Source organism: Hoplias malabaricus, chromosome 5 (genome assembly GCF_029633855.1).
Source record: "Hoplias malabaricus isolate fHopMal1 chromosome 5, fHopMal1.hap1, whole genome shotgun sequence".
In the NCBI taxonomy this organism is placed as follows: Eukaryota; Metazoa; Chordata; class Actinopteri; order Characiformes; family Erythrinidae; genus Hoplias; species Hoplias malabaricus.
Genome location: NC_089804.1, coordinates 51,153,145 through 51,169,443, shown reverse-complemented (window position 1 = coordinate 51,169,443; position 16,299 = coordinate 51,153,145). Strand labels below are relative to the sequence as shown.

General features: G+C 37.5%; 2 protein-coding genes across 2 annotated transcripts; both read right to left on the bottom strand.

Annotated features, from left to right (window-relative positions):
* Positions 1-12: 12 nt before the first annotated feature.
* sst6 (somatostatin 6) lies at positions 13-2,801 on the bottom strand. Its single transcript, XM_066673256.1, has 3 exons — positions 2,495-2,801; positions 2,146-2,301; positions 13-877 (listed from the first exon to the last, which is right to left on the bottom strand). Exons 1-3 carry the CDS (start codon positions 2,498-2,500, stop codon positions 692-694), a joined length of 348 nt encoding a protein of 115 aa, XP_066529353.1. The 5' UTR covers positions 2,501-2,801; the 3' UTR covers positions 13-691.
* Positions 2,802-5,034: 2,233 nt separating this feature from the next.
* pgd (phosphogluconate dehydrogenase) lies at positions 5,035-14,209 on the bottom strand. The gene is made up of 13 exons (XM_066671241.1): positions 14,128-14,209; positions 13,261-13,336; positions 12,979-13,158; positions 12,281-12,346; positions 12,071-12,189; positions 11,895-11,964; positions 11,666-11,800; positions 11,329-11,518; positions 9,343-9,473; positions 8,796-8,929; positions 8,372-8,471; positions 6,109-6,231; positions 5,035-5,497 (listed from the first exon to the last, which is right to left on the bottom strand). The coding sequence occupies exons 1-13, from the start codon at positions 14,133-14,135 to the stop codon at positions 5,378-5,380; spliced, it is 1,452 nt and encodes a 483-aa protein (XP_066527338.1). The 5' UTR covers positions 14,136-14,209; the 3' UTR covers positions 5,035-5,377.
* Positions 14,210-16,299: the final 2,090 nt, after the last annotated feature.

Genomic DNA, 16,299 nt, shown 5'->3' with positions numbered 1-16,299 from the left:
ATCACATTTAGTAGCAGGATGACTTTATTTTGGCCAATGCCATTAAAAAAAAAAAATCAGATTGAGAGATTGTCTGATGTACCTCTAGATGGGGCCAAATCTAGATTCTCAAAAATGCTTAACCTGTTAAAAAGATTCCACTTAAAACCAGCAATCAAATTGACTTTTTTCTTGGAATGGGATCTGGCTGATAATGCAAATCCTAATGGTTTATTATTTTCTGCATCTATTCCTAGTTTTTCTTCATAACCACATGCCTCAGGAGCTGATATTCCCCAATTATTTTTAAATTAACTTACTGTTACTCTCGTATAGTTATTTTGCATTTATTTATTTTTTTAAAAATACATCAGGGCTGTATTCCATATTTTTGCAGTAACATTCAATATAGATTTAAGAAGCTTTTTTTTATTATTATTATTTTAGGAGCATATTTCATTTAAATGTGATGTGCCATTTTCACCAATTTGACACGTATGCAAAGGGTGATGGTAAAATGAGAAATCATTTACTATTTGATATTCTTCATTTCACTTGGTTAAACATGCCTGAGAAAACAAGCACCTGAAAAAGCTGGCTACATCCACTTAGTGTTTATTAGTGCTCAGGGTTTTAGTATTCAACTGTTCATGTGATGCATTTTATACAGAGCATAGAGTAAGGCATGGTCTGCCTAACTAGTCAATTGGTGTTAACATGCAGAGAAGGTCTTCCAGAAGAAGTTCTTGCATGGGGATTTCTCCTGAGGTATCAGGCCCAGTTTACCACTCAGCAGCTGCTCCAGATCCACAGCTCCCAAATCTTTAACTGTCATGTTCAGCTCAGCCAGTTCCGACATAATCTTCATCAGCAGCTCCTTCTGATCTTTTGTCAAAACCTAAGCAAAGGAGAAACAATCTGAAAAATCCATAAGCAGTCCACATTTGGACATTTTCATTTTCCACTTAAGTGATGGATAATAACAGCGCAGAAGTTTCACTACAATAACAAAAGTTAGAGGTGAAGAGTTGGCAAAACATTTATTTTGTGTTGTATTAACCCATCTGCTACAAAAACTTAACACTTTAAATTACAGCCCGCTAGTTACTGGGTAAGTACAGAGTAGGTGCCTGATACGTAAACCGTAAGATACAGTAAGTACTGAGTAAGTAAAGGGTATGATACTAGAAACATATGGTTATTACCGGGTATCTTACAATTAATTTCATAATTTCATCATTATTCAGCTATGCACATATAATGCCCAATTACATATAAAATAAAGTGTAAAATATCTCGTAAGTACGTGATGATGATGACTGGTAAATCACACGTCCTGAACCTATTGAGTACAAAGCACCATGAAACTCTGCTAATGCCTGTGATGAAAGTAGCTGACCATGTCCTTCTCTGTATGTGCACTGTAAATCATTTTAAAGGATATATTCCTTATTTATAAAAAATGCCAGTAATAGTCACTTGTTTAAACTGACATACTTAGAATTATGCTTAGAAGTACAATGGATTCTTGGTGCTTACATTTTCTTACACCTTATTTAATAGGTGCTCACTCTATACTTACGACGTGCCTTATTTGTAAAATGTTTGTAAGAGACCCAGTAATAACCAAATATTTCTAGTATCTTTCCCTTTACTTAGTACCTATTTTATCTTACAGCTTACTTAACAGGTACTTACTCTGTACTTACCCAGTAGCGAGCTGTAATTTACTTGTGCTGAGTATGTAAACACTTAACTAAAGCTGGTTCATTCAAGAATTGCTAGAATTAGACATTTAAGAGTAAATACATGAGGTGAAGGCCGTCATGTTCTTTGCCAAAGGATTGGGGAAAGGGTTATAAAAGCTGCAGCACTGTAAAGGAGTGGACTGCTGCATTGCCTACAGTGATTGAGCACTTCTGTGAAATGTTATTGGGTGTTAGTGATCCAGAACTACTGGATTTCTTCTTAGTAACTAAATAAATTGTTAGTCATTTTAATTGTTATATCTATTTGTATACTTTTCATAAATTAATTGTCTTTTAATTTTGCACAATACCAGAACCCCATGCTCTCTTACTGTTTAAAATGTAAAGGAACTGATTGTATATCAGTGACTGTTGAAAATGTTAATCAGAAATAATAACAGTAATAGTGTGGCCTCACCTCATTGCTTTGTGGCAGTTTGTTGTCTATGGGCAGTGCGTCTGTATTGGTCCATGCGATCAGCAGCAGAGGCAGCAGACTCAACATCAACCTCATGATGAACATGCCTCCGTCTTCTGCTCCAGAACTGTCCCCTCCACCACTCTGAGCCATGCTCTATACAGTACAGATGTAAATGAATGGATTTGCTGTTTTTGACAATAAGGCTATCGATCTATCCATATGAAAGCATTTCATCAACAATCATGATGCGTGTACTGCAAATGAACAACAGTGTCCCGTTCTAAACTGGATGCAATAAACCATGCACAGCAGTAGAGTCATGCCTTTAAGATAAACGCATACATACATGCATTAGATGAAGGTCTAAGTCATGTCACGGAAGAAATGTCCACCACTCAGGGCACCTCAGACTTCAGGGTTTATAGCAGCCTGCCTCTCCTTCAGTGCAGCTCCTGAATTATTGATGAGGCAAAAACAGGCGAGGGTGTCCACTTACAGTTCTGGCACAGACGAGGCTGGAGTCCTCCATGATGATTCAGCAGCACCCACACTCTTTCATCTGAGCCACAAGTCAGGTACTGCGGCTGCTTCTCTCTCTGGCATTAGCACTCATTTGGAACATGCTGTGTTCCTCTCTCTCTATGTTCATATGTAATGGATTAATTCAGTTGTAAACATGAGCCAACACTGGTCAACCACGGAAACATTTGTTTTAAATTAAACAAATAATGGACGGAGGGTCTTATAATATTTAGACCTGTAAGACACTGCTAAGTAGCTTAAAATTCTCTCATTGCATTGATAAGACCCCAAATGGCAGCGCATTTTGTCACAAAACATCAGCATAATGTGTCCATGAAATCTATTAAACAACTTTACATTTGTTATGAGCAAATACAATCTACCCACTGTGGATACAGGTACTCAGTTGAGTACACACAGCTCATATAATCTCCACAAAAGCTCATGAAATTAATGTGCTGGAGCAGTTGAACATGAGCCTAAGGTAAGGACCAAGGGAGGACAAGAGGAGTATAAAGGCCTTCAGTACTGGGCTGTTCACCTGTGGAACTGTGTTCTCAGGAGATATGTAACAACTTTTAATACTTCATTCATTCATTCATTATCTGTAACCGCTTATCCAATTCAGGGTCGCGGTGGGTCCAGAGCCTACCTGGAATCATTGGGCGCAAGGCGAGAATACACCCTGGAGGGGGCGCCAGTCCTTCACAGGGCAACACAGACACACCCACACCTACGGACACTTTTGAGTCGCCAATCCACCTACCAATGTGTGTTTTTGGACTGGGGGAGGAAACCGGAGCACCCGGAGGAAACCCACGCGGACACGGGGAGAACACACCAACTCCTCACAGACTTTTAATACTTAGTTGTTTTTATTGAACCAGACATAGTCTAACATCAGTAGCTGACTTCATAAATAAAGATGAACGCCGTCAAATTCTCTACTTATTAATATGTTTCATTTCAAAAGAAATGCTGACAAAATATTTGACCCTATTGTTCTATAGTTAGCCTTCCTGTTTAGTGACTAAGATAAAGTGAATCAGCTTTTGTTTTTATAAGTGATGTTCAGTGATGTCATGCTGAAAGCCACTATAGGCCCTGGCCACGAGGGGAAACACTGGTTTAAACCAATCACTTCATCTTTAGTAAACATGCTTACAATTGCCTACGAACACAGTTCTGAGGTGATTTGTCGGTGATAATACTAGAAATAAAGCCTTCTGATAATGCATCCTGAAAGAGGAAGTGCTAGGCTAGGCTAGTTTATAATCAAATACAATTTTTCTCAGCACCTACAGATAGGATCAGAGGTCTCAATGGTCCAGTCAAATCAATGACACATCTGCACTGATGAAGCATAGTGCTGTTTAACTGCAGGGATCAATAAAGGCTGTAACTTTTCTCACTGTTGAATTTTCCACAAAAGAAAGGACAGAAACAGAAGCCTGTAGATATAGAGTGCAGTTAGTTATTAATCAAAGGCCACCTCATTAAATTTGTGGGTCCCTCAGTTAATATCAAAGAAACGGAAGTGAGCTAACGGTCTATTAAATGTTTGTTATTTAATATTTTATTTCCATTGATGTAATTTAATATAGTTTAATGATGTAATGATTTTGATGACTACAAGTTCGATCCTTTTGTTATAATCTTTTGTTAAGACGTTCTGTTCCAAAGCACAAAACATGGCGGCGTCACGTAAACAACCTATTTACTGTGAGTCTCAGTGCCCTCTGCTGGCATTAGATTTATATTACATGTAGAAAACATATCGTCGCTGTCCAAACAGAAACACGTATCTCCATCTTTGTGGATTTTTAGTTTACTAGATCATTAAACAATTGTCCCTCACAGTGTGAACATTTCATGATGAATGGAACAATAGAAATGCTCCATAATTACTTGGATTAAAATGATTTTACCTTGACTTTCACTGAAAGTTAAGAGTTTTGTTTTTGATAGCACATCTACGATATCCAGAAAACCAGTTTATAAACCAAACCTGCCTTGTATCTACACTGACTTCATCAGTTACATCCACAGTAGGGCTGTATTCTGTAATTGTACTTTAAGTCTTGTATAAAGTGTAGGTAGGAACATGTAATGGCAACTGTATTCTCTACTGGAAGGTTTCTAAAACTTGAAAATACTTGATCTATACACTCTGTTCTGGATATACCCTGTGGGGCGACTTGTGTTGTAGTACACAACACAAACAGGAGTGTCTTGCAATTTAAACGGCTGAGAACTTCTGTTCTAAAACAATAATGCTGCTGATAATCATACCTTTGCCTGGTTTTGTTCCAAAAATAACAAGTGAATATCCTGTGTACGGGCAGCAGGCAAAGTGAAGAAGACAACAGCTAATTAAAAAGGGATTGTAGTCTTTATTTAGCCTAATACAGTGCAATAGTTAACTAATCCAGGGTTAACAGTGTGAACTCTAAGGCAAAACATGATAGCAGGTCTTAGCAACACTCACCACTGATGTTGTGTCCCTTGCACTTCTCACTACTTACAGAAAATAAAATAGAGAGAGAACTTGCAAACACTACAACTTCAGAATCTGGAATGAATAAAACTGCAGTACTTCAACACCATCATAAAACTATGACCAAGGTAGGGCTGTATGTTTAAGTGCAGATGGAAGTATCTTGCTCAGTTGTCTCGGCCCCTTGGTTTTAGGGGAGTGTGCTGGAGTTTAGGCATTGTAGGACGTCGAAGACACATTGCCACCGTGGCCAGTCCAGTTGGTGTGAATATATTGACCAGGGTTTGACAGCAGCTCATATGTGTGAGCACCAAAGTAGTCCCTCTGAGCCTGAAAAGTAAAACAACATGTATTTATTACAGGGTTTGCTAAAAACTACATTTGCCCTAAAAACAATATCAAAATACTTGTCAGGGAAATAAAAAAAAACGAATTTCTTCACACTGCATTTCAAATGTATTCAAACATATTATAACTTTGGAGTAATTAAACCATTTAAAAACAATGACATTAATATTGAATAAATCATACCCTGTTTTTAATACAAATTACATTTCTCAAGCTATTTCTTAAAATAAATATTTAAAATAATAATATTAATAACAAACTCCAGTATCTCCAGTAAAAAAAGAAAGAAATCCAGTATCTCAAATTATCAATAATTCATAAAATCAAACTGATAAATATGTTCAGATGTGTATTAATGTATACACTCAATACTTAGCTGGAGCTCCTTTACCATAAATTACATTAAATGTTTCAAACAGTGTTCAACAGCAAATCCAGTCTTAAGTGACACTTTAGCTCTCTGGACACATCTAACCCCCTCCCCCACTGCTGCAGTTCTAGTGTCAGTTGTTACTAGATCCATATGTGACCCTCAGTAATCCCAGTGCTGTGCCATATGGTCATATGATCAGAACTGAACAGGATAGTTTTACCTGCAGCAGGTTTGCTGGGAGCATGGCGTGTCTGTAGCCATCAAAGAAGGATAGTGCTGTTGTGAAAGAAGGCATGGGGATCCCCAGCTGAACTCCTGTACTTACAACTCGACGCCAGGAGTCCTACAGCACAGAGCATGAGGAAGAGAAATACAGTAACTCTATATATTTCAGCTCACTGTAGAACTATTAATTAGAAATATTTTGTTAATTGTGACAGGATTTATTTGAAAGAAGATTATGTAGAGAATATATAAGTATTACACCTCAGACTATGTATATTAACCCTGGTTAAAAAAGACCCCGCAGAACAAAACCTTAAACAAAATCTTTTATTAAATGGCATAATATTTTACTGATCAAAGTAGAAGGAAAATGGTTAAATCACTGAATGTTGAGAGGAAAAAATATGGAATTGCCTTTGCCTTTTAAACAGGCATTTCTGAAAAGAATATTACTCGGCAGTTGAAACAAAGTGCTCACAAACATTACTGAACTTTTGGACTTTGTTAACTGAAACTGCACCAAAAAAAGAGTGCTGTCAACTGAGACAATGGAAAGAATAAGTAAAGCTCTTCAAGAAGGAGATCCAACACAGAGTCTGACAATATATATATATATATATATATATATATATATATATATATATATATATATATATATATATATATATTTTTATTTATTTATTTCATCTTTGTGTTGTGTGATGAATAGAGAATGTTTGACTAATTAAACAAAAAAACATATCTGTGATGTGTTAATATGCTACAACGGAACAACCTGGGTGGATACTGTATTCTCAGAGTATGGGGTTATTCCATCATTATTAAAAGGGGAAGGAATGTTAAGTAACATGTTTGTGTCTCAATGTTAAAAGCATTTGTGTTATGAGGCCTTTTTAGCCGAGACCTAACTGAATCTTGTTAAACTGATAAGTAATCTCAAAGAGACTTGCTGAGATTTAATTAATTGCTGTAATTTATTCCAGTGAGATTTTGAGGAAGTTGTGAATGTGAACAGAATTAGTCTATTACCTGGATTTAGCGCGATGCCGTGTGTGAAATTATTGATAAAGAATGTACTCATGTCTTAATGCCATTCCTGTTTCTGACACTATGATATAGTGTTGTGTGTAGTAATATATAATATATAAAATGGACAAAACCATGGGCAAAAATGCAGGCTTTAAACCACGCATATGCGAGGAGGGCATCTGGACATACAGGGAGTGGGGACAGACTGCAGAAGTTACAAGTTTGCGTACTGAGGGAAATTTAAATCATTACTGAGTAGATCACAGAAAGGGCATAACAATCCCTGGTTTATGGGTCACAGCCTCAGAGCTTCACAGCACTCTTTCATTCCAAGACTGTGTCTCATTCTCAGTGTATTGATTTCATTTTTTAAAAATAGCATAATCAATGCAAAGCAAGTTTATAGCAATTCAACAGTTTTATGAAAAAACGGTGCCCATTTGGGAGCTGCTGTTAAATATTTGCATTAAACTGAATTAATAAAAAAAGGGCTTAATGACTGTTCTATTCTAATAAAATGTGAATAACAAAGTTTCACACCTTATTAAACAAAACACAACATACAATATATTTCCTTAAAATCATCCCGTCAATTTAAATCTATGGTGTACATTAACTCTCCTCTGAGGAAGTCTCTTATGTAAACATATATTTAGTGTTATTTTTGGAGGCATGGGTCATTACTTAGGAATCTAAACTGCTCTCAAGTACTTCTAATAAGAGGGGCATATATTCTGGACCGATATGAATGCCTGCCTGTTATTGAAATATTGGTAATGCTTGAAATACAAAAGCTATACATCTGATGGTGGACCTGGCAAAACGAGATCTACCTGGCCCTCTTTTTTTTGTTACACAATATAAATGTGTGCATTTCTTTTTAAATAATCTTATGTTTTAAAGACGTTACTTAAACATTTGAAGGTTCAGAGCACATTTTTGAGAGTTGAAGCATACACATGACAAAGTGTAGGAGTATAGCGAATATCAACACTTGTGGCAAGTTATACTCTTCTGTTACTTGTAAAATGCATTAGAATGAGAGCTCCAGTGTAAAATACAAGAATGGACACTGCAGATATTAAACAGGTCTTGTCTGAAATGGTCCATCTGGGATGTGGAAATAATTGTCAGTCTGTTCTTTTGCCAAACATAATCCTAGTTCACTCAGATTCACATTTGTAACAGCCACAAAGCTGTGTGTGGTCAGGCTTGCTACACTTCCTTACCTGACAGTCCTGTACAGCATTACTAAAGAAGTTGTCTAGGAGAAGATTTTGCAGGTCTGAGTCCCGGTCAAAGGCCTCCTTGATCTTTCCCAAGAAAACACTAAAAATATGGCATACAGTCATAATCACAAATCACAATCATTCATAACTAGGGCCATATTCACCACTGTAAATATCAGACATTACCACAGCAGATATTACACAATATATTTCACTCTTCCCGTATTACACACATTTAGCAGGAACTGAAACATTACACCTACTTCCTTGTTTGTACGTCCAGTGTTACGACATGAGGTGGACACCAAATAAGGTCAGGTATCACTTTAGAGATTTGTGTCTTAGTAAACAAAGCCTGTCTGTCTTGAAGTCTAGGTTTACCATGGCACAAATAACACTACACTACTAGAAAAGTGTACTTCACCTTCGGATAATGCAGCCACCTCGCCACATAAGAGCAATGCCTCCATAGTTGAGAGTCCAGCCAAACTCTTTAGCTGCCTGTCGCAGTAGCATGAAGCCCTGAGCGTATGAAATGATTTTGGAGGCATATAGAGCCTAGAGCAGAAAAAAATATTGTTTAGAAACTGTCAAAAATCCTTTCATTTTATTAAAAAGAAAATGCAAAACTATCTGAAATCTGAAGCAAGACTATGTCTAATTCCCCTTTACAGTTTGGTATAAGCAGTCTGTTAGGGCAATAGTTCTTACACAAAGACCACAAACACTTCAGATATTTCCTGCATTCACACAGCTGTCTCTATCTCTATATGTTACTGTGCCAATCCAGCATCCACAGTATACAGCATCCAGGGGTCTCCAAGTACAGGTATAAACATCATCCTGCAGTGGTAACTATTCTACAGTCTATAGCTATTTATTCAGCTATGATCAATCTCCTTTAGCTTTCCGTTGAATACATTTCTGCTGATCAGTGTAAAAGGACTATTACTTGTTATTGCTTTACTAACCTTTCTAATGTCTTCAAGAAATTTGGCCTTGTCTTCAGTAAACTTGGCTCCCTGGGGCCCTGTGAGGCTCTTACTGGCTAGCACTCTTTCTTCCTTCAGAGAGGACAGGCATCTGGCAAAGACAGCTTCTCCTGCAGAATAGAAACACAGCATTTACAGACATGACCCCACACTGCTAGAACAGTGCTTCTCAATTATACGTGTGGCACATTAATTAAATACAGCACTGTTATTTAATTAGTCCTGGGCTGCCAGAGTCCACTCACACAGTGGCATGACTAAGTTAGGAAAAACATCCAGACAACGTGAGCTTCAGTTTCAAATCCAATTTGGCAGAACTAATAATTTTGTTGCTCCTGTCTGAGCCAAGAATTAAACCCCTGTCTGTGGAGTAAAGGCAGTGTTATCATCCACTATTTTACAACAAAGGTAATGCCTTTAAATACCATTGTCATTCTCTGAAAGTGTAAGATAAAAATGCTCAAACTCAGACATGCACAGAGGCACTAGACATTCATGTTAGTATTTGTGTTAAAGGTAAACATATAGTACCTGCCCCTAAACAATTTTGGCTCTACAACTGAACTAAACATCACTGCCTAAGCCAGATAACAATCATCTATAAAGTGATATGTTAAATACACAGTAACCAAATTAACAAGGCATTAAGTAACACAAGCTGCATCAAATAATAAAACCTGCTTTACTATCAGTTGTCCTGCACTGAAAATACAAACACTGTCAATACACATGATAAATCACTGCTAATCAGTCATGCTTTTGTGAAACCTGGGCTTGCCACATGACCAAACAGTGAGTTCCCAGGTGCAGGAGCAAAGACTTGAGTAAGCATGACTTTGTAGTAATAGTAGAGCCAATCCTATGAAACATTCAAGGGAGGTGGAGTGTAGAGGGGGGGGGGAAAGTGTGGTGTCACCATGAACTAAGCACTGGGCTCCTAATGGAATGCAGCCTATTGAAGAGAAATCCTCTGTCCCTCTCTGTGCAATCACGTCTACACACGTTCTCTCTACAGGCCACAATACAGCCTTTTGTTTCCTACACAGATTGTCCTGCTGGAGGATGCTGTAACATACTTTTCATATACAAACAACACTACAAGCTGAGTGTCTAACTCTAATACATTTAGTAAGTCACCAGAGATCCACAAGGTCCAATAAAGCACAGCTGAGCATACATAGAATTACAGTGTCTGGGTATATTTCAAAAATACAACTGAAAAAAAAAATAAACCCAAGGTTCTCCTCTGAAAGCACCAATCGTTTCCTGTCCTGAGACAACACTTCCAAGGCCACATTCAGGTTGTTTATGAAACCTCCCTCCAGCAAAGGCCAAAGAAGAAGTCATAATAGAAAATCCCACTTATGTCACATCTGCTGAAAGGAACTACAAAGCTTTCAAGCGGCTTAAAGTAGCAAGCGCTTCATTCATCAGTTGGAGCCAAGACACACTCATGCTCAGTCATGTATTAAAAGCATGACCTCAAATTAACATCAACTCTCTTGACCTTTAGATGAAGGATAATGTTTTCTGGAAAACAAAAAAGATTTGTGAGTGTTTTCAGTTCATTTTAATCTAATTGATGTTTGTGTTGCATTTAAACTCTTGAAAACACTCACTGGAAATCAAACCAGTTAGGATTTTTAGGCCTCTGTGGTATCAAGATACATACAGTAAAACAATAGCTCCCTTTGGTGAGTACTAGAGAAGTTGAACTACTCAGGAACAGTGGAATTATCCAACATGTTTTACTGAAGTAGTCACTGTAAAACTACCTTCCTGTAAAACATACTACCTACATTTAAATATATGTAACAAGCTTTAAATAGAATGAGTGTTTGAAGAGTTCAGAACTGTAAGTGATGTCCTACTTTATTTTCCACTTAATTTTGACATTTATGACCAAACTTAAAAGTCTGATTCAGTCATGATCCATCACTGATGAAAACATACATTAAGACATACCGATAAGTGTAACGGGTACACCATACTCCAGAGCAGAAATAGCTGTCCATTTTCCCGTTCCCTTCTGCCCTGCACTGTCTCTGATTTTGGGAAGCAGGTGAGTGCCATCAGTGTCTCTGTACTTTAGGATGTTTGCTGTGATCTCAATAAGAAAGGAGTCCAGCTCTGTTTTATTCCATTGGTCAAAAGCCTGAAAAGAAGTCAGACATCTAGCTTTACCAATTTATCAGTCACTTCAGATGAAATATATTCGTTCAAAAGACAAGAGATTGAGGAACAAGGAAGTGCTCAACTCTGAAATACCAACAGGTAAAGGAGGAAGTATCCCTTGACTCACCTGTGCCATCTCATCATGGTCCATACCCAGCACGTCCTTCATCAGATGGTAGGCCTCACAGATCAACTGCATGTCTCCATACTCAATGCCGTTATGGACCATCTTCACAAAGTGTCCTGCACCCTCATCTCCAACCTAAGCAACAAATTAAACTAAATTTGCTACAGAATATACAACCTCATATGGTTTATCAGAGTGTGCAAATATCTGAAGCTGGAATGACACTTACCCAGTCACAACAGGGCTCTCCTGTGCCAACCTTGGCAGCAATGCTCTGGAAGATATCTTTAATATGTGGCCTGTATAGGTTAAAAAAATAAACAACGCAATTTAAAAAACAAAATGTCTGTCATCATGAAGTATAACAAATATAAAAAAATAGTGTGAGCAGAGTTAAAGTCTCACCATGCTTCCTTGTGTCCGCCTGGCATTAGGGAAGGTCCATAGCGAGCACCCTCTTCCCCTCCACTAACTCCACTGCCCACAAACAGCAGGCCCTTGGCCTTCAGACTCTGACACCGTCGCTATACAAAAATGACACAGACAATATTTACATTCATTATCATACACGTATACATCTGTTGCTGTGGCTCTGCCGGTCTTTACTGAACTTACAGTTGTGTCTCTGTATTCAGAATTGCCCCCATCTATGATGATGTCTCCAGGCTGGAGAAGAGGGACCTGTTGAACAGAGAGACAGTTCTGAGAAAATGTTCATATTCTGAACTTTATATATATATTCTATATATTGAGATAAAAATAAGATATATTATTTAACAGCTAGTCTAAAGACTTTACAAACAAGTAAAGTTTCACTGCAGCAAAGGGTATAAACTACTCATTAATACCCTTAATTTCAGACAAAATGTAGGAGGAACAGGTGTCCACAAATATATTTTCATACACTCTCACTCACTCATTAACTTTAAGCGCTTATCCAGTTCAGGGTCACGGTGGGTCCAGAGCCTACCTGGAATCATTGGGCGCAAGGCGGGAATACACCCTGGAGGGGGCGCCAGTCCTTCACAGGGCAACACACACTCACACATTCACACCTATGGACACTTTTTGAGTCCCCAATTCACCTACCAACGTGTGTTTTTGGACCGTGGGAGGAAACCGGAGCACCCGGAGGAAACCCACGCGGACACAGAGAGAACACACCAACTCCTCACAGTCAGTCACCCGGAGCGGGACTTAAACCCACAACCTCCAGGTCCCCGGAGCTGTGTGACTGCGACACTACCTGCTGCGCCACCGTGTCACCCTATTTTCATACAGTATTTATTTATATTTAGAAAAACCAGCTTTACCAGCTTGTCTATGAAGTCGTCGACAGCCTGGCCAGCCTTGACAAGGAGAATGATACGGCGTGGGGTCTTCAATTTCGAGACCATGTCCTCGAGTGATTCAGCACCAATCACTTTGGTGCCCTTGGCTTCATTCTTCAAAAAGTCATGCACCTTAGACACAGTTCTGTTGAAAGCACAGACCTGAATGATAGAAAGTGAGCCAGGTTACATAAAGTGAATTCATTCAGAAGAGTCGGATGAAATTAGGCAATATTTTAGAAAATGAACTGAAGGTTAACTTACAACAAACCCATGGTCATTCATGTTGAGGATCAGATTTTGACCCATGACTGCCAAACCAATGAGAGCAATATCCGCTCTGTGCAATGAGGAAAAACAGCAGTTAAGATGTGTGGAAATGTGACAGTTTAGTCACATATTAATATATATATATATATATATATATATATATATACACACACACACTCATATAATTGATTGACAGGTCATGAAAATATGCCCGTCCAAACAGAACGCTATGAGGTGTACAGTACAATGTAGGGGGCCATCTGAGATGGGTTTACTGCTTTTAAAATAACTGACAACTGCAGTCATGTGAAGATTGGGCACGTCTTGTAAAATTACATATTTAGCTGTAAGTTTATTTTCATTGATAAAGCCAACCATATTTCTCTGGCAATGTGCAAATGTAAATAAAACTGCAAATTTAATATAATATTATTATATTTTTATATAATAATATAATAATATAATAATTAATCATAAAACATAGCAAATAAATGTGTAATAATTGTTGCACAAACCATATTTTATATTTATTCCCAACATGTTAAACTAAGAAAAGAGCAAAAGTGTATTCTCTGTAGAGAAGGTGTCATTTGAGCGGCTGCATTTAAGGTTTCCTAATGTCTATGAGTCTGTTTATAAAATTAGTGATTCCATCCTGTTTTCCTCGAATCAGATAACTGTACGAGGCTGAAGCTGGCCTTTTCGTCAGTTTCATATTGGAATATTCCGTTCCACCTTAAATAGCCCGAGAAATAATGTAGTAGCTTTTAAGGCGGAACATAAAATAGCGATACATTAACTTCAGCTTTTCCCGTTCTAGTCCATGTTGTTAAACTCTAGGGTCCATAAAGAAACACTTACTGAGCCATGGCTGAAAGAAGAGTCTTGTCCCACTCGATGACCCAACACCTCCACACTGCGCTTCTACCACTTCCTGATTCACATCAGCCTTTACAGCAGGCAGGACCTCCGCGTGACGTAAACCTCACCTACATCAGCCATTGGTGGATTCAATCTGAGCCGAGAAATTCACGTGCTGATTGGCCGAGTGCCCGAAACACGTATAAACCGCCCACTCAAATAAAGAGCGCAGAGGATTAACTGATCGACTTTTTTAGACCTTTTTAGAACTACAGTAATGATAAAGACGAGTCAGTTTTCAGAACTGACTTTTTCCAAACTGAAGTATCAGTTATCGGAACCGACTCTCTTGTAATAAATAAATAAATAATAATAATAATGTAATAATAATGTAATAATAGTAAGGAGAAAGATTAATACTTTTCCAAACCGACACTTTCGAACTGAATGCTGGTTACGAAAGGTGCGATTTAGTGTGAATCTTTCTAATGCTGTCTGACATGCTTTATACTTCAATGGTGGTGTGTTTGTTTTTGATACAGTTCTCAGAAGAATAAACCGGGTAAATGGGATGAGCATAGACCATTATGGAAGCAAATCTGTCTCATCAGACTTTGAAATATTACCACCTTTGAATTTGTAGCACTGATTTTTTTTTGCACTGAAATTATGCATCTGAATATAATTGCTCTTATTATTCAAGGTTAAGAAATTCAGATAAAAAAGCTAAAATATATATATATTTTTTTATATATATATTTGAATATATATATATATATATATATATATATATATATATATATATATATTTCAAATTAGAAAGACCAAGTTCAGGTGCCAAAATACGAGTTACAAAAAAATTCAGAGTCACATCCGGGACACCAAGGATGGGCAATCGATTCAATCGGATTTTCTCTTTCACCTTAAATGGTGCAGTAGTTCCATTCTGTCGCCGCTAGATGGCGAAATACGAACACAACTACCACACCGTGGAAAAACTACACGTTTAGCTTCCTTCCGCGGATATTATCTCTTTATTTTCAAAGTGTCTCAAAAATCTGAAATGCTCACTATAGACACAATATAACAGACTATTGATGTCCTGAAGATGAAGACAATTTACTGTGGAATTTGTAATGGCCCTGTGAACAGAGCATGTGATTTCACAGAATGTGGAAACATGAACTTTGGAGTAAATGTCCTATGGTATTTTTATTTTTGTAACTGTCAGATTATCAAGAATCTGAAACTGATATTAGAGAAGGTGTAGTACAAATATAATATCCCAAAGTGCAGAGTTTAATTCATAAAGCTGTGTTTGTTTAAACACTGAATGTCGGTGTGTATATTAACAATGTCTGGTTATTTCTAATATTATTATAAATATTTATATAGAAATTTGTGTTTGTAGATTATTTATTTGTTGTAACAATGCTTCTTGGCAATAAATCTTATACCGGTGAAAAGCCTGTTCATTTCCCTTTTCAATGGTGCCACATTTGTAAGGAATAGTGATGTGTCGGTCGCGAACGAACCAGTTCAAAGAGCCGGCTCTTGTAAGTGAACGATTAGAGCCGGTTCCCGTCTAAGACCGAGCCATTTTTTTCTAAGGCTTGTCATTCAACCAATCAGAGAACAACAGGCAAGCCACAGAGGACACTGCAAGAAAAGAAGAGTTCCCTCAGAGGATGCAATGCTGGAAGTACGGGTTTATCTTATTGCAGCGACATCAGTACCCTCTGAAAGAATCTTTTCAAAAACTGGGCAGAAAATAACAGAAGAAACCGGATAAACCCCTCCAAGCTGAGACACTTGGTTTTCCTGAATGTCAATCTGCCTTCCAAAAAATAGTTGAAGAAGATGTTAAATCAGTTAAATGTTTGTTGACAGTTGTGGTTGTTTTAATCACTACCGTTGAATGCTGCTGTTTTGCACTTTGCAGAGTATTTGTTTATTTTATTACCCAGAAATGGATGATTATTTAATTTAATAAGCTATTTTGTAATACTTACCTTTTGGGTTCCATTGGCTGTATTTCAGAGTTTACAAGTGATTTTTTATTAAGGTGTTTAAATAAAAATCTAGTTATTTATAAAATTGAATGTGTGAGTGCAATCAGTGTGTTATTACAAGACAGCCATAAAAACAATTGGCAATTGCAATAGTTTTAAT

Excerpts from the sequence above, each read along its gene's own strand:
- sst6 (XM_066673256.1), bottom strand. Across the intron at positions 878-2,145 it reads AACTGCCACAAAGCAATGAG|GTTTTGACAAAAGATCAGAA; the intron begins GTGAGGCCACAC and ends TCCTTTGCTTAG.
- pgd (XM_066671241.1), bottom strand. Across the intron at positions 9,474-11,328 it reads TGTACCCGTTACACTTATCG|GAGAAGCTGTCTTTGCCAGA; the intron begins GTATGTCTTAAT and ends TCTATTCTGCAG. Across the intron at positions 6,232-8,371 it reads ATGCTGTACAGGACTGTCAG|GACTCCTGGCGTCGAGTTGT; the intron begins GTAAGGAAGTGT and ends TCTGTGCTGTAG.